Raw genomic sequence first — 24715 nt, forward strand, 5'->3', positions numbered from 1 at the left:
GCGTTGGAAACTAGATTCAAAAGGCTACATTTCATCAGAAGAAGTTGTTCAGAAAATCAGTTCATAGGTGGTTCGAATTCAAGCAACAAGACGCAGCTTACCACTGTCATTCGAACAGAATAGCACAACAGAACAGGAAACTTTGGTGAACTACTACGGTTCACTCAGTTCAAACTAGATGGTGAATTTTATACCGTTGGAAAGCTACAAATTTCTAGTTTCAAATGCCGCAAATGGAACTCAATTTAGACGTCTGTACAGAGAGATATGTTCAATTAAAGAGACACTGTTTGGGTGCCCTGAACACGTTTTTCCAGATTTCTACAATTTCAAAAATTCAAATTTTGCTCAACCAATTGAAATGATTTTTGGTAGAAAATTTCTACACACACTATATAACATATATATATATATATATATATATATATATATATATATATATATATATCAGTTTCACAATCATTTGAGCAACAAAAATTCGAACTAAATCCACGGCAAAAACAGGACAGATTCGGCCCAACATTCCTACGCAATTTCCTTCAATCTTTCCTTCAATTTCTAAGCTTAATACTCATCACAACCACAATAACACTCGTATTATCATCATATCAGCACATATACCCAAGGTGGGAATTCATAGATCCCACTTCAACCATTTCAATCCAAACAACAACAACAATAAGGAAGTTACAAGCTTCAAAACCAAGAAATGCAACATGAAAGCAATAGTTGTGGTTACTTCCCTAGTTCTTGAAGAAACCAGAAATTTTGGTGTAAAAAGCCCCTTAAAACAGCCCCTATCCAGCCGTCCCCATCACTTCCTTTCAAGCTAGAGCAAGAATCCAAGGAGTTTGATGGTTGGAGGATGAAGAACAAGCAAGCTTGAAGGCAAAGAAATGGAGTTTTCCTTCTTCCTTTTTCTTCCTATGGCTGCCGACCAAGAGAGAGAGTGAGGGAGTGGTTTTGTGATTTGGTTTTCTTGTTCCTTTTCTTATCTTGAGGCTGGCCGAGAGTGATGAGAGAGATGAGGGAGTTTGGTGGTTTAGTTTTCTTGGAGGAAAAGAATGAAATAGTAGCATGTGTTGGGCAAAAAGTCAATCCTTCACTAGTGCTCAATAGGGTTTCGTACCACCGTTTTCGCTCGGATTTATTTCAATTATGCACTAAACCTCCGATGTAGTTCCTTTAATATGGTAATTATCCACTCTTAGTAGTCTAGTATTAAATTCCGATGTAGTTCCTTTAATATGGTAATTATCCACTCTTAGTAGTCTAGTATTAAATTCTCAAATCTCTAATTAGTCGCGCGGTGTGACTTTCGAGAAATTTTCGACGCGCGCGTGGTAAAAGCTTAAATTTAAACTCACTTACATCTAATCCCTCAATTAACTTTTCTTTGTCTATTCTTAATCATCCTTTGTTATCCAAGACTAATATACTCTCGGATCAAATTTACCTAGAAAAAAAACGTTTATTCGCTATTTCTCACTAAACGAGCCGTAGAAAAATTAAATTTACTAACGAAACGTTTTAAAAACATAATTAGGACATTATTCCATGAAAATAAGTTTAAAATGGTTGAAATGAATTATTCGGAGAAAATGGATGAGTAAATAATTAATTAAGCCAGTAAAATAAAATAAAAACAAGAAAAATTACGAGTCCTCACAATTTGGGGTAATGGATGTCTTGAGGGCAAAAAGTGCATTATTGTTGCATGGGCTTCAATTGTGTAAAGAAGTTGCCAGGGGATCTTTGCTAGTAGAAGTAGACTCTGAGAACCTAGTTCACCTGTTTAATGCTGGGGATGCATCAAAGTGGCCTTTATGCAATATGTTGAGGAGCATAAGAGCTTTATTATCATCATTATCGACACCAATATCACATGTTGTTAGAGAGGCAAATTCTTCAGTAGATAAATTAGCAAGTCTGAGACTACCGTCTGAGTTATATTGCACGTCGCACCTTCAACTCCCGAGAATAGTTAGGGTTTAGATTAAACTATATAGTAGAGAATTTTCTTTTCTACGAGGGTAATCTGTAAGGGTGTAGCTCTCCTAATGTAGCTTGCTGCAGATGCTGTCTTCAACTCTTTGTAATTTTTCAGTTATTTTAATAAATTAAGGGGTTGGCATTCCCACCTCATGTATGGGTTTTGCCGGAAAAAAAAACCTATGTAATGATTAGGTTTATGAATTCATTTAGTGAATTTTTACCGTTATACAATGAACCTAGACTTTCCAATTTGTAGCTAAAATATGAGGCGTTAATTCCTCTTGATATTGGTATTTTAATACTCCTAATTTCTTAGCCTATAAATAGAGGCATCGATCAGCCAAACCTAAGATATACTTAGCCATCTCTAGACTATCGTCTACTTTTTTTCCTCTCACTATAATTGGATTTTATAGGGTAAAGAATAGTATTGTGTGAGGTTTCTGCCTTACTCCAATAGTGTAGATTGGAGTAGACTATAGTGAGATAGGCTGGGCTATTGTATCCTGATGGCGACATACTAAAACCTACTACACCGGAGGATACTCCGTAGAGACGCGAATCATTTTAAAGAGAGCGACCTAGTTCCCGCTTCAACCCACACCAAATTAACTTCTTATGGTACAAATTATTTGCATTTTTTAATGTAATATTGAGGTATGAAATTTTTGTTAATTTCTTTGTTAAATTTTATTAGAGAAATTATTGTTACTTATATGATTTATTTTGGTCAAAAACCAAAAAATTTAAGATGATTTTATGCTCCTATTAAAATGCTATACTTATAAGCATTGGATTAGTTATCAACTGATCAAATAAATGTAGATGTATCGTGTTTGAATGTGATGAGAGGTGATAACAATAAATTAAGTAATTGATAGATAAATTCCAACAATTTAACAACTGCAATGCATTTTGTTAAATGCTAAAATTGCATGAAATTGAAATTGAGAAAAACATTTCTTGTCTTCTATGACATGTACTAGCTTACTAAGTAAAGTCACTAGGTTTGTACTTGACTATTTTCTTTGTTTTGGCTACCAATCTGATGGTGTAAAGGAAAAACATACGAGCCTTATAACTATATAGTTCAACGGTAAAAATAGATGGGGCACTTACTTGAACTCAAGTGTTAGAGATGTATACTCTAGGAAATGCATGTTGTAGACACCAAATTTTTGTCAATTTTTAATGTTTTCCTGAAATTTTATCTATTTGATAAGTTATTATTATTATTATTATTTTTAATATATATTAATGTGTGATTTTCTCATTTTTGTAGGTTTGTTTTTGGAAAAAGGAAAAAAAAACACAAAACAAAAGAGAAAGATCAGAAATCAAAAATCATTTTCATCATTTTCCCTACCAAAACAACTATTAACCCATTCCACACTCAATTGCCATGGACCTTTCTTTTCATTAGCTAAGAAGTCATCATTTTGGAAAATCCTACACACAAGCTCCATTTTGGCTACAAGTCCCTCTCGGCTCTCTCTTGAAAAAAAGGGGGGAAAAACACACAAAAATAAAGGGGAGGCTCTCGGCTCTCTCTCTTGTCTCGACCGAAAAGAAGAAGAAAAAAAAGGAGAAAAACTCCTCTCTCCCTCTCGGCTCTCCTCTCTCCCAAATTTTTTCCAACACATTTGCACACAACAAGGCAGCAATCGGTTGGATTGGAGCTTGGCAATTTCATCAAAAACCTTGGCAAAGGGACCAAACTCTTCATTGAGGTATTTATCTCCCTTTTTTCCAGCTTTTCTTTTTTAATTAACTAGATTGAATGTATGTGTGGTTACCTTTTTTATTGCTTATTTTTGCTGGTTTTTGTTGGTGTTGTATGGATGAAAATTTGGGAAATGGCATGAACTAGATTGAGGAAAAGGAAATGTTTTTTATGTATGCATGTTAACTGTTTGAAAAAATGTCAAAAATGGAAAAAAAGGAATTTTAGGGGGCTATTTTGCTTTATTTTAGCCCTTTTTATGTTGTTTTCTTGTCAAATAAAAATCATAGTTGTAATGTAGAAGTTATAAGGAGGGTTTAGGCATAATTTTTATGATTTTTTGGTGGAGGTTTAAAGGTTTTAAGAAAATAAAAACTGGACTGATTTCTTGACTTTTTGGCCACTTTAGGGTCAATTTTTGTTAAAACTAAATCCGAAGATGGAATCTACGCGAAAAATGGAGTGTGAAGGTGTATTTTGAGAAATTTTGGCGATCGGAGAGGTCGCCGGCGACCGGCGGTCCAGCGGCGGCGCCGCCGGCGGCCGCCTGGCCGAAGAAGAAGGGAAGGAAACGGCTGGAAGTGGAGGAAGAAGAAAGAAAGAAAAGAGAAGAAGAAAAAGAAAAGTGGTTTGGGCTAATTTTATTTTTTTTAGTGGGCTTGTTCTTATTTTCGGTTGGGCTAGAAGGTCAGACCCATGCTTTATTTTTGGTTGGATTTGAGTGATAGAAGACGGGCTGGCTTGTGTGTTTTGGCTTGGGCTTTCGGCTAGGCTTAGGTAGTGTTCGGCCCAAAGAAATAAAATGATGGCCTGGTGGCCCGTTTCATAAGGATATCAGAAATCAAAATTTGTGCTTTAGCCCCTGATCTTTGGAGTAGTTTCACTGCGGCCCAAAACATTTTAAATTTCTTTCATGTAGGTCCTTATAGTAATTACACTTTGGTCCCTGAACTTTTATCTTTTATTTAATTTTGACCTTTAAACTTTGGAAAAATATAATTTTTGTCCCCAAAAATTTTTCAATTTTTGCAATTCAGTCCCTGATGAATTTGGACTCTCATTATTATGATTGTTTCTTTTCTTTAATAGCTAATTATGCTACTTTTGAATATACTTAACTTGTAATTTTTAGATTTGCTTAAATTTCTTTACATCTGACATATTAGTGTGAATTTAGTACTTTTATTATTATTGTTTTTCAATTAAATTGGTGCCATGATTCTTTTGTTCATTGTGAGTATAAATAGGACAATTTGACTCCATTTAGTCATCACTTCAAACGGGAGGTACCCTTATTTTTATTATTTCAATGTAATTACGTGCTCTTATATGTTCCTATGTGTTTTTTTATATGCTTTATTTATTGGATTTAAATGTTCATTTAAATTTTCTTATTTATATTTGTTTAGTTAATTTTTATAATTATTCGAGAGGCATTTAAATACCTCAAAAATGTAATAGATAGGATAACTAATTTTATTTTATCATATTTTTCCATTCTAGATTGTAATTAGGCGCTCCCCGATGTAATAGGTAGGTTGTGTGTTATGTGACTTATGTGTTACATGCCTTACCCGCTTTCCTTAGGATTTTTTTTACATCTAGATATTATGCTTATGTGTTACGTGCTACGTGCTCTTATGTGTTTATTTGTTTTAATTTATACTTTATTTGTTTTACTATGTACTATTAATGCATGATGTCACCACACTAGTCCAATGCTAGTTGTGGCTTCTCCCTCTATTTACTTGTTAGTCCAACGCTAATAAGGATTTTTTTAGAAATGGGCTAGTCCAATGCTAAAATCCTTTAGGTCACCTTGCGTTAGATTCATCTTTGTATGATATTCACTACATTTTCATGCATATTTTCATTTTTAGGATTTTTTCTCATTTGCATGATATTCCCTATTATATTATCCCTTACCCTCTATAGGTGCTAATCATGTCATTTAGAATTGCATCTCATTTAAGCTAGTTCATTTGCTTGTTCATGTTAGGATAATTATTTTTCAAACATGGGAAATGGGTGATATAACTTTTTAGTTTAAATATCCCATTAATCCCTGTATAAGAAAATTATGTCACGAGTTTTTGCCTCCCGTACCCTTTATGTTGCATTCCCTTTTTCTTTGATCACTTATATCTATGTATATAATTTAATTTCTTTTCTTTACTTTTAATTTCATCATTTGCATACTTGACACTTTCAAGGAATCATTTTGGCCTTCGCAATTAATGCGATTGGTTCGATTAAATCCTTGAATGGATATTTTGACCATTTCGATATTTTATAAATTTAGATTTGCATCCATGTAGGGAACATCCAAATAAGATAAAATTAAGGGTTAGATTAGGAAAATTTTGACTAAACCTCGCAACTAGCTTAGGCTAGGGTAAAAGGGTGTCTTAGACTTCGTCTTTGCCTTCCTTTTTATCAACCGTGATTCCCGAACCCATTTTCTCTTGTTTTTCAAAGACCTGGAGTTGTCAACAAGGGTTTTATTTTATTTTATTTCTATCAAAAAATATATATATATTTTTTAGGTGATTTGGTACACCCAAACTCAATACCAAGTGGTGACTCCTCTTTTTCTCAAAAACCCTTTTTAGACCAATTTTTTGGACCCAAATTGTCGCATTTTTTAAGTCCCATCCTCGGTCCTTTTTTCACTTATTTTTAAGTAAAATCACATCTTTTATAAACCACCTTTATTTTATTTCACCATCGCGAAAAAATGGGGCGCAACACATGTGTAACATGTGGCTAGTTATTATCTTAAGAATAGTGGTCTCAAGATGTATTAAGAAATCTACAATTATGAGGGTTCAAGTTATATTCAAATAGCTTGTCTATAGAATGCAATGCATTTTATAATTGCCATATAGTATTCTAGATACTCTTGAACCGAACCAGGAAAAAATGAAGATATAGTATGTATCGTCAAAATGTGGTAAGAAAGATAAAATAATTTTTACCCCTACAAAGTTATGTGCCTTGATTTGTTAAGCGTTTGATTGAATTTGTGTTTCTTTGCACCTAGGCAAGTGACTTTCATTATGTTTACAAAATATCTCTGTAACTTGGTGCTCTAATGAATGGTAATAGATTAGCTACCGGAGTCATTCTAAATAGTTTTGATATATATGACGGCATCAAAGTTGTTTAGTATTGAAGTTACTCTTACATTTTGGTTGTGACCGCAAATATCAATTGCCTCAGTAATAATTATCATCACAACACAGTATAAAAGAAAAGTGCATCATATTCTATAAAAATATGATAACTAGGGGGGGCTTATAATCTCTAAGGCTAACGTAGAATTTGATTTACATGATAGTATGCATTACTACACCTCTATCTTGGAAGGTGAAGGATTTTAATGTATTTTAAAATTTTGCTACCATTTTGATGTCTAATCTGCAACTCTTGATAAATGTGTTTTTGAAATAAAACACAATGGTAGTAGAAGTGGTGAAAAAATAGGGTGATATCATTTTATTTGCTCAATTTATGTAACATCATTATAATTTTTGGATTTATTTTAACTCTTGTTTTGAATTGTGCAGACTAGCACTCACCGAAAAGTATGACCTGATGTGAAGGTACTTGAAATATTTTTTGGTATATTTACAAAAGCTAAAATATCCATGGAGTTTTTTGAGAATGGCTTCTAATGCGCTACTGTACTAGTGGCCATTGAGAAAATTTTGATAAAATTGAATATGAGTAAATATACGCCTACACTATTTGGCAAATATAAATGGATGAAAAATTTTCTCATCGAAGATTGGTTCTATGTATTTGGACCACTAAGAGATTATTCGAAAAAAATTCGAGAATATCATATCTTTGCTATTTTATTTGTGTTGAAAAATAAAACTGAAACTTGAGTCAAGGATATGATATACATTAAGGGGGTTAAGACAAAAGCCCAATATATGTTAAAAATCACCTATGAGAATACAACCGCCTAAGGACTGAAGATCCCAAGATCTAGGCTACAAACAAACGAATTATAGAGTGCTTTGATTGATTAATATGCACTGCTTTGATTATATTGTCTATCCCTATTATGTAAGTGCATTTGTGATCCTATGACGATAAGTGAGGTTGGGATTTTAATTCCTTAATGGGTTCTATAGCCCTTATGGGTGGGATGTCTAAGTTATAGGAGCATCCTTGATAGACTCACCTATATGAGTGTGGAAGTGGGACTGCTTCCTATGAGAATTTGGACTGGTTCTCTAGAGCACTCATGAAAACCAAGATAAAGCACAAGGCCATAAATGTGCTGGCTTATGAAATCTATTTTAGAACACTGAAAGATTCATGTGTGCGATATGATTCCACGTGCCCTCAAGTAGTTATCGTTTAAAGGCTAAATGTGAGGACGCATATTTTCATTCTTAATTTAGTCTATTTTATAATTATTTTGCCCTAATGTTATTTAATTATACTATTTTTGCATGAATTTTCTTAAATTGAGCTTTTATCGCGCGCGAGTCGAAAGTTTCTCGAAAGTTACACCGGTGCGACTAATTTGAGATTTGATGATTTAGTATTACACTAGTAAGTATGAGTAATTGTAGTGCTAGAGGAACTACCTTGGAGAATTAGTAGTTAAGTGTATCAAATAAGAAAGAAAGTGTAGTGCAAGGCACTATTGAGCCACTATTGAAAGTTGACTTTTGCACAAAACTTATGGCTAGCCTTTCGTCATTTTCCCTCCACAAAATCAAAACACAAACACTCCCTCACCATCTCTCTCTCTCGGCCGAACCAAGGAAGAAAAGGGGGAAGAGAAAAGCTTCATCTTTTTGCTCCAATCCTGCTTGTTCTTCATCAACCAACCCACAAATCATTTGGATTCTTGCTCTAGCTTGAAGGAAGGTGCAACCTTGTGGTGTTTCTTGGTGAAGTAGTGGTGAAAAGGCTTGCATTCAACTAGGGTTTAGAGCTTGAAGAGGTAATCACTTCATCCACCTTTAATCTTTCAAATTTCACCAAGTATAGAGGTTGAATTTCATGGGTTTGAAACCCTAATCAAGAATCTAGGCTAGAGGACTTGAGGAACTTTTATTTCTTACTTCATATCCTAGGCTAGTGGTCTTGAGGTGGCCTTTAGGTAGCTGACTTGAGGTTCTTTTACTTGATTATTGTTTGTGTGGTGAGAGACATGATTTTGGCTTGAGAAGAGGAAAGGAAGTTGGAAGAAACCCATGAGAGAGCTGGCCAAAAATTCTATCTTGTTGTCATGCTTGGATTTTGAAATTTTTGTTGATTATATGGATGCTAAATTGCTTGTTATATGTTGTATTATATGTGTGGAAATTGGCTTTCATAAATCATTTCATTTGGTTGCATAAAACTTGGGTTTTGAGGAAAGGTAGAAATCTGGAAAATGGTTACCAGGACAGCCGACCAGTGATACTTTGTCTGAGCATAAATATTTGTACAAAAGTCAAAATTGAGTGCCGTTTGTGGCATTTGAAACTAGACACCAAGGGTTTTCAAATGGTATAAAATTCACCTGCTGATTCGTTTTGAGTGAGCCATAGAGAATTGGCAAAGTGGACTGACCTGTTTTATCTATTTACCCGATAGAAACTGGGAAATTATATCTTGTGGCTCAATTTCGTCTCACTTGTGAAAGGCGTTTGAAAACGATGTCTTCTGATGATTTGAAGCATTTGGAATTTAGTTTCTAACGGAATAAACCATTCTCAATTTGGACTTATGTAGAGTTAGATATGGTCTGATTTCAAAACTGTGTCAAGGTGGGAAACTGGAAAATTGTTGAACAGGCTGTGAAATCCATCCATCTTCAAACTGTTGTATCTTGCTGTTCAAAAATCTGAATTTAGTTCTGCTTGTTGTGTTTGAAACTTTACTTGAAACTCTTGCTGTGTTGTAAATTTCAGAGGTTAATTCAATAACTATGAATTTTTCCGAAGTTTCAAACTTTACTGAAAACAAGAACTGGTTCTACATGAAACAGTAACTTTGGGCTGGAATTTGAATGATTTCTAGTTTGAATCTGGGAAAACTGTCTTCTGGAAAGTTTTAGTACTCTAAGTCTAGTTTTTAAAGGTGTAAAGTTTCCAATTTTTGGACTTACCAAACTCAAGATACGATTTTTCCAAGTATGGTCGCGCAAAGCTGAAATTTTTTGATTTCTTAAGAAACGAACTTTTAAGAACTTCCCACTTCCTTTTGAGATTGATAGTCCATTTTAAACTTGATTTCATGGATGGTACATGTTGCCCTTGAGACTTTAAACCCTCATTTTTGAATCTCGATTTTTGATGTGAAAAACTCTTTTAAGGCGTTATCTTAAATTTTGAGCAAAGACATTTTCTCCCTTGAATGTTAAGTGATCCAGAGTATATGTGAGTGATGGTTGGTTACTATTTCTTCAGGTGCTCAAAAGGGTTTCGAAAGGGATCCCAGTGGGGACAACTAAAGGCCTTATTTGCTCACTTACTTTTGACTTAGTTTCAAGTGCATGAATTGTTGTATCTACTTGATTGATCTTGCTTGTATACGTGAACATGACTTGATGAGGCGAGTGTGTACTTTATCGCACTCACTCTCCTTTACTTGACTTGTTACTTAACTTACTTGAACTTGACTTGTATTGGACTTGAACTTGCATTTTGATTGGAGTGAACTTCATTGACAAATTATACTTGTACTTGTGGGGATGCCCAAAACTTATTGGCTAACCTTGTGATTCGAGCCGGCATGAGCTTGGTCGAGAAGCTTGGTGAACCATGAGAAAATTGTAAAATTTGATCTTTTGAGATCTTGCTTGGTATACTTGAGTAGTATTACCTTTTCTATTTGATGTGCGGGCCCGGTAGGGGGTGTAACGGTGGACGGAATTGGGTAAAAGTGGAGTCTACGGATTTGATACTTGCTCAGTTGACGGAGAGTCAACGTGGGATATTTGGATCAAGGCCTTGGTCAAACTGTGTGGAGTTAGCTCCTAAGAGCTTTCATATCCTTATTGATTGTATTTTATTTTCCCTTGTGAATAACTTGAATTTGATGGCTATTCCTTTTGTATAAACTTTAGTGCTACTTGAACTTATTTATTTGCATGTTTTTCTTGGACTCACTGAGTGTTAGCTCACCCCCGTAGTTTGTTTTCCTTAACAGGAGCTTGGATGGAAAGATTTTTGGAGAAGTTGACTTGATTACCTTTTGATTAGAATTTGGATGTATATGGTTTATTCAATTTTAGGATGGTTGTATTTTGGAAAAATTTGATGTACTTTTGGAATCTTTGTGATGTAAGATTTGAACAATTATATAAGGAAGCGACTTTTGTTTATATTGACTTTTATTATTGGTTGATTACCATTAAATTTAAATTTGACTTGTATTGAGCCATGGCAAGAACTAGGTAGGTGACCTGCCGATACCCTAGGGTTTGCTCTAAGGAGAAGTGGGGTCGTCACACTAAATCGACTTTGACTCTATTTGATTTCAAATTCGTATGATGGAATCGGATTTGAATTTGAAATCATTCATCCTGGATTTGGAATGGAGTCAATCATTTCAATATACTTGTTTGATTTAGTATCAGAAATGTGTAGACACCAAATTTTTATCGATTTTAATATTTTCCTCGATTATTTTCTATTTGATGAGTCATTTATTTTCTTACATTTTAATGTGTATTTTTCTTATATTTGCAGGTTTATTTTAGCAAAAGAAAAAACAAAAGAAAATCAAAAAATAAAGAAAAATAGAAAATAAAAAAAGGGCATCATGATGTCTAGTCATCATGATGTCTCTGGACATCATGATGTCTAAACATCATGATCCCATCTTTTGACCGAAGAGCAACGGATGAAATTGGAAGAAAGGCTCCAAAAATTGCAGAGGAGTCCCTGGAGCTCCAACGGACAAAAAGAAAAAATTCTCTCCCGAGCTCTTCACAGAAGCTCTCAACAGACGAAAGAAAAAACTGCAGAGAGATCCTCGGGAGCTCAGGGGACCGAAAAGAAAAAACACCTCTCATTTGCTCCCTCTCTCAGGCCTCGGTGCGGAAGGAAAAATTTGCAGAGAGGCCCCTGATTCACCCTCGCATTCTCTCCCTCTCTCGGACGAAGGCTACGGACAGAAAACAGAGAGGGAAAGAAATTTTTGCAGAAGAGGTCCCTGGCATTTCTCTCTCGGCTGGAGCAGAACGAGCAAACAAAAAGGGAAGAAGAAATTTGCAGCAGAGGCCCCTGGCTCCTCCTTCTGGAATTCTCCTCCCTCGGATCTAGGCAGAAAAACAAGAAGAAAATTTGCGGCAGAAGTTCTTGGCTCATCTCTCTCTGTCTCGCCTCTCTCAGCCAAAAAAAAAAAGAAAAACGCAAGAGAAAGGAAGAAATTTGCGAAAGAGACCTGGACTCTCTCAGTTAGAGTTCTCAGCAGAACAAAGGAAAAGGGAAGAAAAATCTCTCGGCTCTTTCTCAGAGGATCTCCCTCTCGTTTTTTTTAGCAAATAAAACACTCACTTCTCAAATTTTCTCTTGGACAGGGCAAGGCCAATAAAAATGATTGGAGCTTGCAATTTCATCAAATTTTAATCAAGAGACTACAATCTTCATTGAGGTATTTATTCTTTTTTATCTTTTTTCCAACTTTTTCCTTTCTTTAATTTATTAAATTAAATACATGATTTGATGTTTGTTTGTCCCTTGGCTTCGTTTGCTGTTGTTACTGATGTTGTTGAATTTTTGGGAATCCATGAATAAACATTAAAAAAAATGATTTCTGTGAATGCATGCTAATTGTTTAAAAAATGTAAAAAATGGGAAAAATGAATTTCAAGGGCTGTTTTGCTTTATTTTAATTTTTTTTATGTTGTTTTCTTGTCAAATAAAATCATAGTTATATTGTAGGAATTGTAAGGAGTGTTGTAGAATAATTTTTATAATTTTTGGTAAAAGATAAGGTGATTTGAAAAAATAAAAATCGTGACTGTTTCTAGCATTTTGACTATCTTCGTATTATTTTCTGTACAAACTAAATCCGGATTTGAAATCTACTCGAAAAATCGAGTGAAAATGTGTGTTTTAGTAATTTTTGGTGACCGGAAAAATTGCCGGCGAACGGCCACCGGAGGCACCGTTAGCGGTAGCCACGGCCACCGACAGAATGTTGTAGGAAAAGTTGCAGAAGTTGATTTCCGAAGCTTTGCATGATAATCTGGAAAATTTGCGGTTCAGCCCCCCAACTTTTAAATAATTACATTGTGGCCCAAAAGCTTTTGTAATTGAACCAGTCATGTCCTTATTGAGTTTTTATTTTCTTTTTCATATTTTAACTGCATTTCAAGTATGTTGTTTCTGTGATTTGAGGGTGTAATTATATTTTAATAATTTTGATAGATTTATTATTTTGATTGGGTTTGATAAAATAATTGGAATTTTTGGCCTGAGGTTTGTTTGTTTGGGTTTTGGTATAAAATCTGGTTCATTTTTTTTAGTTGGGTTTGTAAGAGTGGGTTTGGTTTATTTGTTTTGGGTTTTTGGCTTGGGTTGGGGGGTCAAAGCCCATCCATTTTATTGGCTAATTTTGGACCGAAATAAGAGATTGGCCCACTCCTTTAGTCTTGGACTTTCCGTTGGGCTAGGAAGCTTTTGGCCCAAACAAATAAGTAAAATGACCCAAGTGGCCTGTTGAGTTAAGAAGACCAGAAATGAATCTGCTGTTTGGTCCCTATACTTTTACTTTATTGTATTGTGGCCCTAATGACTTTTATTACTTTCAATTATGTCCCTGTTGTAATTGCAAATAGGTCTTTTAATTTTATTTTTCTTTAATTTGGACCCTATATCTTTGTGATAATTGAATTGGATCCCAAAACTTTGTTTATTTTTGCAATTAGATCCTTAACAGATTGGATTGCTTAAATAGAAGTTGCTTTTCTTCTATAATCATTGATTACACTTCATTTAAATGTTTCAATTGATTGATTTCATTTTTATTTCCATTTGCTATGATTTATTTGTTATTTAAATTGGTGCCTTGATGATTTTGTTAATTTTGGAGGTAAATAGGGCAAATCCAATTTCCCATTAATTACTACTTCGAGGGAGGTATTTTCTTGTATCATTTTAAATCCTCTTATGTGCTCCAATGTGTTTTATGTGCAATTACATGTTTTGAGTGTTATTCTTTTATTATTATTCTTTTCTTTTTATTATTGTGATTCATTTTAATTTTATTTATTTTATTTTATTTTATTCTTGATTATTTGAGAAGGCAATTAAATGTCACAATTGTAATAGTTAGGTATTTATTTTAACTATTTATTTTATTTCCCATTTTAGATTGTAGTAGGCCCTCCCCCTAATGTAATAATTAGGGCTTGTTTGCCTTATTTGCTTGTTGTGATTTGCATGCTTACTTGGTATGTGTTACTGCTTTTCTAAGGATATTTGCATCTAGATATTATGCTTACATGTTATGTGTTACGTGCTCTTATGTGTTTATTTATTTTAATTTATACTTTATTTGTTTACTATGTATTGTTAATGCATAACGTCAACACACTAGTCCAACGCTAGTTGTGGCTTCTCCCTCTATTTACTTGCTAGTCCAATGCTAGTAAAGATCTTTAGAAATGGGTTAGTCCAATGCTAGACCCTTTGATCGTTCACGCATTACATTCATTTGTATGATATTCATTACATTTTCATGCATATTTTTATACTAAGATCTTTTCCCATTTGCATGATATTCCCTATTATCTATTATCTCCCTATCCTCCATATGTGTTAATCATATCATTTAGAATTGCATTTCATTTAAGAATTTGTGGAATAAATTAGTTCATTTGCTTGTTCATATTAGGAGAATTATCCTTTGATCATGGAATATGGGTGATTATAACTCTTTAGTTTAAATACCCCATTAATCCGTGTATAAGAAAATTATGTCACGAGTTTTTGTCACCCGTACCCATTATGCTGCATTTCCTTTTTCTTTGATCACTTATACCTATGTATAATTTAATTTAATTTAATTTTATTTAATTTCATCATTTGCATACTCGTGACCCCTTCAAGGAATTATTTTGGTCTTCGCAATCAATGCGATTGATATCAATTAAACCTTTGAATGGATATTTTGTCCCATTCGATATTTTATTTTAGATTTGCATCCATATAGAAAATATCCAAATAAATTTAAGGGTTAGATTAAGAAAATTTTGACTAAACCACGCAACTAGCTTAGACTAGGTTGAAAGGGTGCCTTAGGTTTGAGTTAATCGAACCTTTGCCTTCCCTTTCTTCAACCGTGACTCCCGAATCCATTTTCTCTTGTTTTTCAAAGACCTGGAGTTGTCGAAAAGGGTTTTATTTTGTTTAAATACATTTTTTGGGTGACTTGGTACACCCAAACTCGATACCAAGTGGCGACTCCTAATTTTTCTTCAAAACCCTTTTAGACTAAATTTTGGACCCAAATTGTCGCATTTTTTCAAAGTCCCATTCTAGGTCCTTTTTTCATTTATTATTAATAAAATTACATCTTTTATAAACACCCTTCTTTTTATTTTCCCATCGCGAAAAATGGGGCGCGACAAAATGTATATCAATACTATAGTTGATGTTTGGTTCGTTGGATCTTTGTAAATGGGATATAAGAAATTTTCACTAATTAAATATATTAGTATAAATGTATTAGTAAATTTAGTATAACTAATTAATAATTTCTATTAGTAAACATGTATAATTATTAGTATAATTGATGATATCAATTATATTACATAGATTAATATACATTATATAATACATATAACTAATAATAATATTATTATAAGTTTGTAACTAATTAAATTAAATATTCTATATATAATTAAATTTAATTATACAAATGTTATAACATAAATATATAATTATAATTATATAATATGTAAAAATATAAATTACACTAATATTTCATACAATTATAATGTATATTATTTATTAAATATATTTATTGTTATATATTATTATATTTACCATAATAAATATGATTATAATTATATAATTTATTAATATGATATACATGTACATATATTATGATTATATGCACATAAAATATATATTTGTAAATATACATATATAATATAAATATATTATTATATAATATTAATCAATTAATAATATATTTTATATAAATACAATTATATTTAACTAAATAATTATAATATATATTTATATATTATATTATATAATTATACTAATATTATAATAAAATATATAATATATATAAATATTAATTTTACTAATATATTATAACATTATCAAGTATATTATATATTAAATGTAATTTTTATTAAATATTATTATATTTATAGTAATAAATACTATATATAATATTATATATTTATTAAATATAATATTATTATATTTATAATAATAAATACAATAATTATTATATAATATATTATTATTATATACACATATATATTATAATTATATACACATATAATATACATTTATAAATATATCTATAAATAATATAAATATCTTATTATATAATATTAATATATTTATAATATATATTATATAAATATAATTATATAATTATAATATATATTTATATTATATATTGTATACGTGTATATAATAAATATAAATGTATTATTTAATTATAATAAAATATTATAATTATAATATATATTATATATTATATACATAATTATATATATATGTATATAATTATATATTAATTTTTTTATGGGTGGCGGGACAGGCCCCATTTCTAAACGGGAATCAGACTTGGGTTTTGTCCAAAACCCTCCAAGTTACTAGGTGTGACGCCCCTATTTCTCTCTAAGGCGAACCAAAGGATATCCACGGGATGCCTGCCCAACTCTTGCCAGGACTCGGTACAATTTCCGTTCAACCTTGATACAATAGTATCTAAAACGATAAGGCAAAGTAAAGAGGCACGGAAAACTTCTATATATTATCCAATCTTACACCACAAGTTCACGATACATAAGTTATCCAATCTTTACATCAGGATTTCCAAAAGATACATTCAATCCCAAAATATGCAACAGCCAAGAGTTTAGCCAAATACATTTGGAACCTAATACAAGAGTATATCAAAAGAGGTCCCATCAAGTTCCACTTCATCCATCCCTGTTAAGGAAAACAAATCTACGGGGTGAGCAAAAACGCTCGTGAGACCAAGAACACACATGCAAGCACATAGTCCAAGTAACAAACCCAAATAATAGGCCAAGTGATAAAGTACGAGTAGTTAACAATTTCAATGAAATATAACCAGAAACAATTCAAGGATATGATAGCTCTCAGGAGCGAAGTTCCACGTGCTTTGTCAATGTTATTCGTATACCTTCCCGCGATGACCCTCCGTCAACCGGATCGGTATTTTCAATCCGTAAATCTCCACTTACTTCTCATGTCCATCCACCGTACATACCCCACCGGACCCGCATGACATTTAGAAGGTGATACTCAACGAGTATGTCAAGTAAGATCTCTCCAATAGATTAAGCTTATCATGTGATTCTCATGGCTCACCGAGGTTCCCGACCAAACCCATGCCAGCTCGAATCCCAAGGTTAGCCTATGAGTTTGGGCGTCCCCCGTGTACATATGTGTGTCGAGGAGATTCACTTCAACGACGTATACAGCCATAGCATACGATTTCAGGTCAAGTAAGCATTTGATATATTCAAGCATTCATGTCATGTCCAACAGGTCATTCATTTCATGTCAAACAAGTTAATCATGAGTTATTTGTTTCAAATGAGAACGAGTGTAATAAAGTACACACTCGACTCCATTTTCAAAATCTCAGATCATTGGTAACAGGTAAGCATGTATCAGGTTCACAAGATATCAAGTAGTCATGCACTTGACACTCACCAATACAAGAAATGAGGAAGTGTCCACTTGAAGGTTCAGACGTTCACCGTAGGATCCTCTTGAAGGTCCTCGTGCGAGCCTGAACAATTAATAGTGAACTATCATGTGTAAACCCCAATTATTACTAATGATTGTACACTTATACAATCCAAGAAAATTTCACGAAAGCGAGCCTAAATTACTCACGAATCAAAACTCAAAAAATGGGGTTTTTAAAGCACAAGGGAAATTGAGGTTTCATCTTCGAAGTCAAGTACAAAATGTTCAAGTGATATTGAGGGGAAAAGGAGAATTTGAAAAACTCTATTTTCTTAAGTTTCGAAAATTTTAGTTTTGATACGAGATTTTTGAAAAATCGTATCTCTCTCATTACAAGTCCAAAATTGGAAAACTTGGTACCGTTGGAAACTTTTTCCAAAGTACTAAAAGTTCCTAGATACACTTTCCCATGATTCCCAACAGAAAGCATTCAAAAATTGGCTCAAAGTTACTGTTTTAGCCTTGCAAGACAGTTTTGAAGTTGGTTTTTTGCCAACTTTGGAAATTCGGCAAAATTCACAGGATTTCAATTAGAGTTACAATCAAAGTTTAAAAAAAAATGGAACAAGAATCGGAGTTTTGAGCACCAAGATATGGTGGCTCAACGTTGCTGAAAAATGAGATTGTCGAGCCAATTTTTCAGATTTAAATCACTGACTTTGGGACGTTGGTTGAACATTAAAACGGACTCAGAATGGCACCAAATTTGGCAGTATCATCCTACCATATAAGGGCTATTCCTCTACCAAATTGGATAGGAAAATTGATTCGGGAAGTTAGTTAACAAAACCATCAAAGTTTCCAAATTTTCAAGGCAAAGCTGCCTTGCACCTCTAGTTTCCTTTTTCTCAAACCTTTGGCCAATAAAATGCCTAAAACATGCCTCATTTATGATAATCAGGTTTAATAAGGGTCCAAGGTACATTTGGCAGGTGATTTACATCAAGAATTTTGAATAGTAAGTTCCACGTCAAGATTGGTTACAAATCTGTCCAAAATGAGGGTTTTAAATCATTGAGTTAGTTTCGGATTTCGGCCACAACTCACTCAATTCAACTTGGAATCAAGTGTGGTCAGTAGAGTTGAAAACTAGATTCATAAAGCTACATTTTCTTAGAAGAAATTATTTTCAAAATCTGTCCGTAGCTAGCTCATATTTGAGCATCAATTCGCTGCTCAAAACAGAGCCACCAGAGTAGACGCAAAACAGGACAGTCATGTTCAAATGATTGGTATGGACTATTCAGGTGGAATCAGAATGTACATTTTATACCGTTGAAAATCTGGGAATGTCTAGTTTCCATTGCCGCAAATGGCACTCGATTTTGATATTGGAGCAAAAAGTTATAGCTAAAACAAAAACATTGCCAGAGCAGTTACGGGAAAGATTTCCAGTTTTGCTGATTTTCGAAAATACATCATTTGGCCAACCAAATCATGAAATTTTTTGATAAAACTTTCTACACAACCTATACTACACATATACATCAGAAACAAGTCATTAGAACCACCAAAAACCGTCCTAAAGGCCACGGGAATGACAGGGGCAGAATCGGAAAATTTCCATCTTCACTCCCTTTGATCTTTCATCCACAATATCACTCATTTCTACTAATTTAAGCACTAAACCAACATTAATAACACCATAACTCACATCTAACCATAGTGGGAGTTCATAGAGCCCACACATCAACTTTTCAACATAAATAGAGCTACCCACATGCATGCATGAACTTATACGTGCAATAGAACTTCCATAAACTAAGAATTTCAAGGTTGATCATTGATTACCTTAGTTGATGACTTAAGCAGAAATTTTGGTCCTCTTAGAGCTCACAAAAATCGTGAAATGAAGTCCTTTTTCTAGCTTAAGATGCTCTCCAAGCGATTAGCAAAGTGTGGTTGAAGTTTGAGGTGATTTAGTGATGATTTAGTGAAGAAATGAAGAAGAATTTGGAGCTGTTTTTCTTCCTTGTTGTTCGGCTGTTTGAGTGAAGGAAAAGAAGAGATGTTGTTGATGGTAAGCTTCCGTGAGAAGCTTTAAAATTTGTGGCCAAAAATTGCTTCAAAAATCAACTAGGAATAGTGCGCGTACGTGCGCGTTTTGTGCTTGATTTCTCTCGGTTTTGTTTCACTAGTGCACTAAATCTCTAATACACTTCCATTCATATTATTATTATCCACTCTTATGGGTCTAAAAATAATGGTCTAAAGTCCCTCAATTAATCGCGCGCATAAAAACGCGTACTTCCTATTTAAGTGCGATAAAGTGAAACTTCCAAGAAATTCTTATAACGATAGTATCACTAACTAATAATTGAGCACTTAAATATAAAAATACCTATTTTGAAACTAATGTACAAGTCTCCCATATTTCCAAACTTATTGTATCCTCGAATCGATTATCGACTCCAACCGTGTATTCACTATTTTCACTTAACGACCTTCAAAAATTAAATTTTAAAACAAGTCGCTTTAAAAATATAACTAAGCTATAGATCCATATAATTAGGTTTAAAAAGGTTAGAAAATAATATTCAAGGCAATTGGCCAAATAAATAATTAAATGAGCTTGAATTAGGAGTTTAAAATAAATAAATTTTGTGAGTCTTCACATGAGTCTTGTATTATTTCCTCAAATCTCCAATAAATTTGTATCAGCGCGTCTTTCGGAAAATTATCTACGCGCAAGCGGTATATACTTACTTAGAACTCATTCACCTTTAATTTCTCAATTAACTTTTCTTAATCTACTATTGATCATTCTGAATTCCCCAAGATAAATGCACTCTCGAATAGAATATCACCTTGAAACACATGTACTCATTATTCCTTACTTAAACGAACCTCCGAAAATTAAATTTGCTAACGGGACGTTTTAAAAACATAAAGAAGACATTGTTCCATATGAATAGATTTAGAATGGTTAAAATAAATTATTTGGAGAAAACATGTGAATAAATATTTAAATAAATCAATAATACTCGATAAAAATAAGAATTTTTTTTTTTGGGTTCTCACACTAGGGAATTGAGGAATTTTAAATTTTTAGATATGATTCTAAAATTCCAATTCCGATAGTAGTAATCCAAACAACAATTATGGGATTTATTTCAATTCTCCATTCCGAGACCCTCTTACCAAACGCCACCTTAATCTTTGCCCTATTAAGTGTTAAGTTTTGAGTACTATATTTTTTATTAAAACAAATTGGGGGATTGTTGGATATTTTAATAAAAAAAAATCACATGTTTATTTTGAATTCAAACACAATAAATCACAAAATGTTCAATGAATTTTTAGCTACAAATAAAACCATTCAAATGTGTAACTTATGTCTTTAAAATGAGATTTATGTCTTGAATTGTGTAACCTATGTAATGATTAGATTTTTGAATTCATTTAGTAAATTTTTACCGTTATACAATGAATTTAGACTTTTCAATTTGCAGCTAAATTATGAGGTGTTAATTCCTTTTAATGTTGGTATTTTAATACTTCTAATTTCTTGGCCTATAAATAGAGGCATCTATCAACCAAATGAAAGATATACTTAGCCATCTCTAGACTATCTTCTACTTTTCTTACTCTCACTAAAATTGGATTTTATAGAGCAAAGAACATGTTGTGTGAGGTTTCTGTCTTAATCCAATAGTGTAGATTGGAGTAGGCTGTAGTGTGATAGACTAGGCTATTGTATCCTGTAGGTGACGTGTTGAAACCCATGACACCTAAGGATACTCCATGGGGACGCGAATCGTTTTAAAAAGGGCAACCTAGTTCACACCTCAACTCACGCCAAATTAACTTTTTATGCTACAAATTATTTGTATTTTTAGTGCAATATTGACCTATGAAATTTTTGTTAATATCTTTGTTAAATTTTATTAGAGACATTATTGTTACTTATATGATTTATTTTGGTCAAGAATTAGCAACTTCACTCTGGCTTTAACTTCAACTTTTCCTAAACATTTTCTCTTCATAGTTGAAGCATGTGAATCATAATCTATAGCCATCTCATATGAGTAATCAGCTTAGCAATTAGGCCTTACTAGGGACCAACTACTTTAGAGTACTTAGCCACCAGGGAGAGGTTTAAAACTCTTCTTAGATGTAAGTCAAAGGATCAAATTCTTTGACTTGCATTCTTCTCCACAATTTTCTGAAAATTTTTGGTAGTGATTCAGTCCCCTTCGGATTCCCCCATTGACCCCTTTGGATCTATCCCTTCCCCTTAATGTAGACTGTAGAGTAGAAATAGATGTAGAATAAAAATTATCGTGTCGTCAAAAAATTAGGCCTTGCTAGGAGAGTTGCTAGGGAGAAGGCCTATCACACAAGATCATAAATTTTGTACGGATTAGGGGCAGGAGCAGTCATCAGACGGACCGCTCCTGAATGTTCTCCTCACAAGCACAAACGTGAGGCGAGAAATGATCCACGTCAAAAAGCCTAAGCAGGGGAAAAAAATGACACCATTTCAAAAAAAAAATATTTAGCCCTAACGGGATCCGTTTAGAGCAAACGAAAGAATTGAAATTTTTAAAATCAAGTTGAAAATTTTAAGTAGCCGCACAAAACAAATCTAAGGGAAGAGAGTAGGCTTCTTGCTGAAGGTAGCAATTGACAGGAAACTGGGTGGAGAGAGTTGGGGTATGGTGTTACGTGAATAAGGAAGAAAGCAAACAGTGTACTAAGAGTGTTGTATGCATTTTGAAACTGGGTATCCATTTTGAATGCATGTAAGGCAGGCAGCAAAGTAGAAGCAAACAGAGGAAATTGATCATCTCACATTGCCAGATTTGTCGTGCAACTTAATAGCAGAAGCAACTGTGCTCTCTGAGTTCAGTGAAACATAAAACGTATTAGCAGACCAAGGTAACATGACTGAACCATGTCAACAACTGTGGCCAATCATTTGTCATCCAGTGCACATTTGTAAAATAAATGATGAAATTAGAGTCATTAAAGACATAATATGAAGACGATAGAAGAATAGTGAAGTTGTACCGTATATGTGTGTGTGTGAGCATTCAGCTTTTTAGTGATGGACTATATGGGATAGTAATTATCCGAAGACCCAGGAGTATGTATTCAAGTAAAGCGTCGAGCAGAATTAGGGAAAGATGAGAGAAACAAAGTTACATTTAATAAGTGAATGAATGTACATCCTATTGTAAATAAGTTACAGGTTATAGGCACCGCATTACAATTGATATGAATCATTGCGCATCCAGTAGTTGGTCCATGTTCATCACGCAATTTTAGTTTGCCCCTCTCCTGGCCATGCAGTGTATATAAAATGGAGGTGTAGATTTAAAGAGATGAAACAAAGGAAAAGATATATGTGAATAATAAATATGTATACTTAGTGTTGTAAGTAAATTATATGATGTAAGAAATATATTACAATGAGTAGAAAATGCTGATTTGGCCCTCAAAATGTAGAAATAGTACAAAATACGGAGTTGACTCGAGTGGTGGATACTAACGAATGACATAAGGTCCAATGAAATAAAGTACCTAGAACCTAAATATAATCACCATAGTGAATGTACATACTGTTAAAATACACTTACATCGTGTGACCAACACATTACAGTCCGTATAAATTAGTATACATAGAATTGTATTTGTACATAGATAATGCCTATGTCATAAAGGAAAAGTAAAGTGATATGAATCATTAATTATATTGATATACGTAATAATAGGATTTGGTATATAAGTAATGTCTGTAACATAACATATATTGTGAAACGATAATATATATTGTTGTCGTTTATGTACATACTATTCATGAATTGTTGCAAATTCAGTGTGTTTGATGAATAATTGGTAGGTGCAGAAGTAATGAATTGCAGCAAATTGGCAGGAGATGAGATCCCTGAATTAGGAATGGAGTTCAACAATGAAGAGGATGCATACAAATTTTACAACAACTATGCCTTTAAAATGAGTTTCAGCGTACGTAAAGACTATGTAAATAAAGACAAAGACGGTGTGACCACGTCTAGGAGATGCTGCAAAGAAGGTGTGAAACGTAAATACAAAGGTGATTTGATGCCAAAAAGGACACGGGCGCCGACGAAAACAGGGTGTGGAACTAATATGATTGTTGTGTTACATAGCGAGACAATGAAATATCGTATGCATGACCTTGTCTTAGAGCATAACCATGAGTTGCACATTGCTCAATGTTCACACATGATGCCATCACAAAGAAAAGTGAGTGGGGCTCAAGGATTCCAAATTGAAATAAGCGAGGATGCCGGGCTTTCACTGAAACAAAGCCATGAGCTTATGGGAAAGGAGGCAGGTGGGATGGGTAACGTGGGATATATTCGGGATGACCCTAAACGATATCTTAGTACGAGACGGAAAAGGAGCTTGCAATATGGAGAAGCAGGTAGCATGCTAAATTATTTTCAAGAGCAAACACTCGAAAATCCATCCTTTTTTCATGTCGTACAGCTGGACTGTGAAGAGCAGATAATGAATATCTTTTGGACTGATGCACGAATATTAATTGACTACAAATTTTTTGGAGACGTAGTCATATTTGACACAACCTACAAAACAAATAAAGAATACCAGTCACTTGAAGTATTTGTAGGTTTTAACCAACATAGGCAAATTGTGATATTCGGTGCTGCCTTTATGTATGATGAGACGATAGATTATTTCAATTAGATGTTTGGTACATTTCTAGAAACAATGTGCGGAGAGCATCCAAATACCATACTAACCGACCAAGATCACGCCATGGCAGCTGCTCTTTCACTTGTCATGCCCCAAACAATTGACGATCTATGTACATTTCACATAAGGTGATAAGAAAAATAGTGACCTACCACACATGTTTGGTGCCTTCATTTATGAGATCGAAGAAGTGGAACAATTCAACAGGGTGTGGGAGGCGATGGTGAAGAAACACAATTTTGAAAATAATGAATGGCTTTTCGAATTGTATCAAATTCGCAATAAATGGGTAAGGTGCATGATGAAAGAAAATGGACCACGAGAATGCGAAACACCCAACTTAGTGAAAGCCTAA

General features: G+C 33.5%; 1 protein-coding gene across 1 annotated transcript; it reads left to right on the forward strand.

Moving 5' to 3' along the window:
* The first annotated feature begins 1680 nt into the window (after window positions 1-1680).
* On the forward strand, window positions 1681-24351 carry LOC113708338 (protein FAR1-RELATED SEQUENCE 5-like). Its single transcript, XM_027230801.2, has 2 exons — window positions 1681-1927; window positions 23501-24351. Exons 1-2 carry the CDS (start codon window positions 1681-1683, stop codon window positions 24349-24351), a joined length of 1098 nt encoding a protein of 365 aa, XP_027086602.2.
* The last annotated feature ends 364 nt before the right edge of the window (window positions 24352-24715 follow it).

The sequence above is a fragment of the Coffea arabica genome, chromosome 9c, assembly GCF_036785885.1.
Source record: "Coffea arabica cultivar ET-39 chromosome 9c, Coffea Arabica ET-39 HiFi, whole genome shotgun sequence".
In the NCBI taxonomy this organism is placed as follows: Eukaryota; Viridiplantae; Streptophyta; class Magnoliopsida; order Gentianales; family Rubiaceae; genus Coffea; species Coffea arabica.

What these genes read in the sequence shown, in the direction of transcription:
- LOC113708338 (XM_027230801.2), top strand. Translation starts at nt 1,681, where the DNA reads ATGGATGTCTTGAGGGCAAAAAGTGCATTATTGTTGCATGGGCTTCAA. An exon ending in TTCAGTAGATAAATTAGCAA is followed by an intron (nt 1,928 to 23,500) that starts GTCTGAGACTAC and finishes AATAATTGGTAG; the next exon opens with GTGCAGAAGTAATGAATTGC.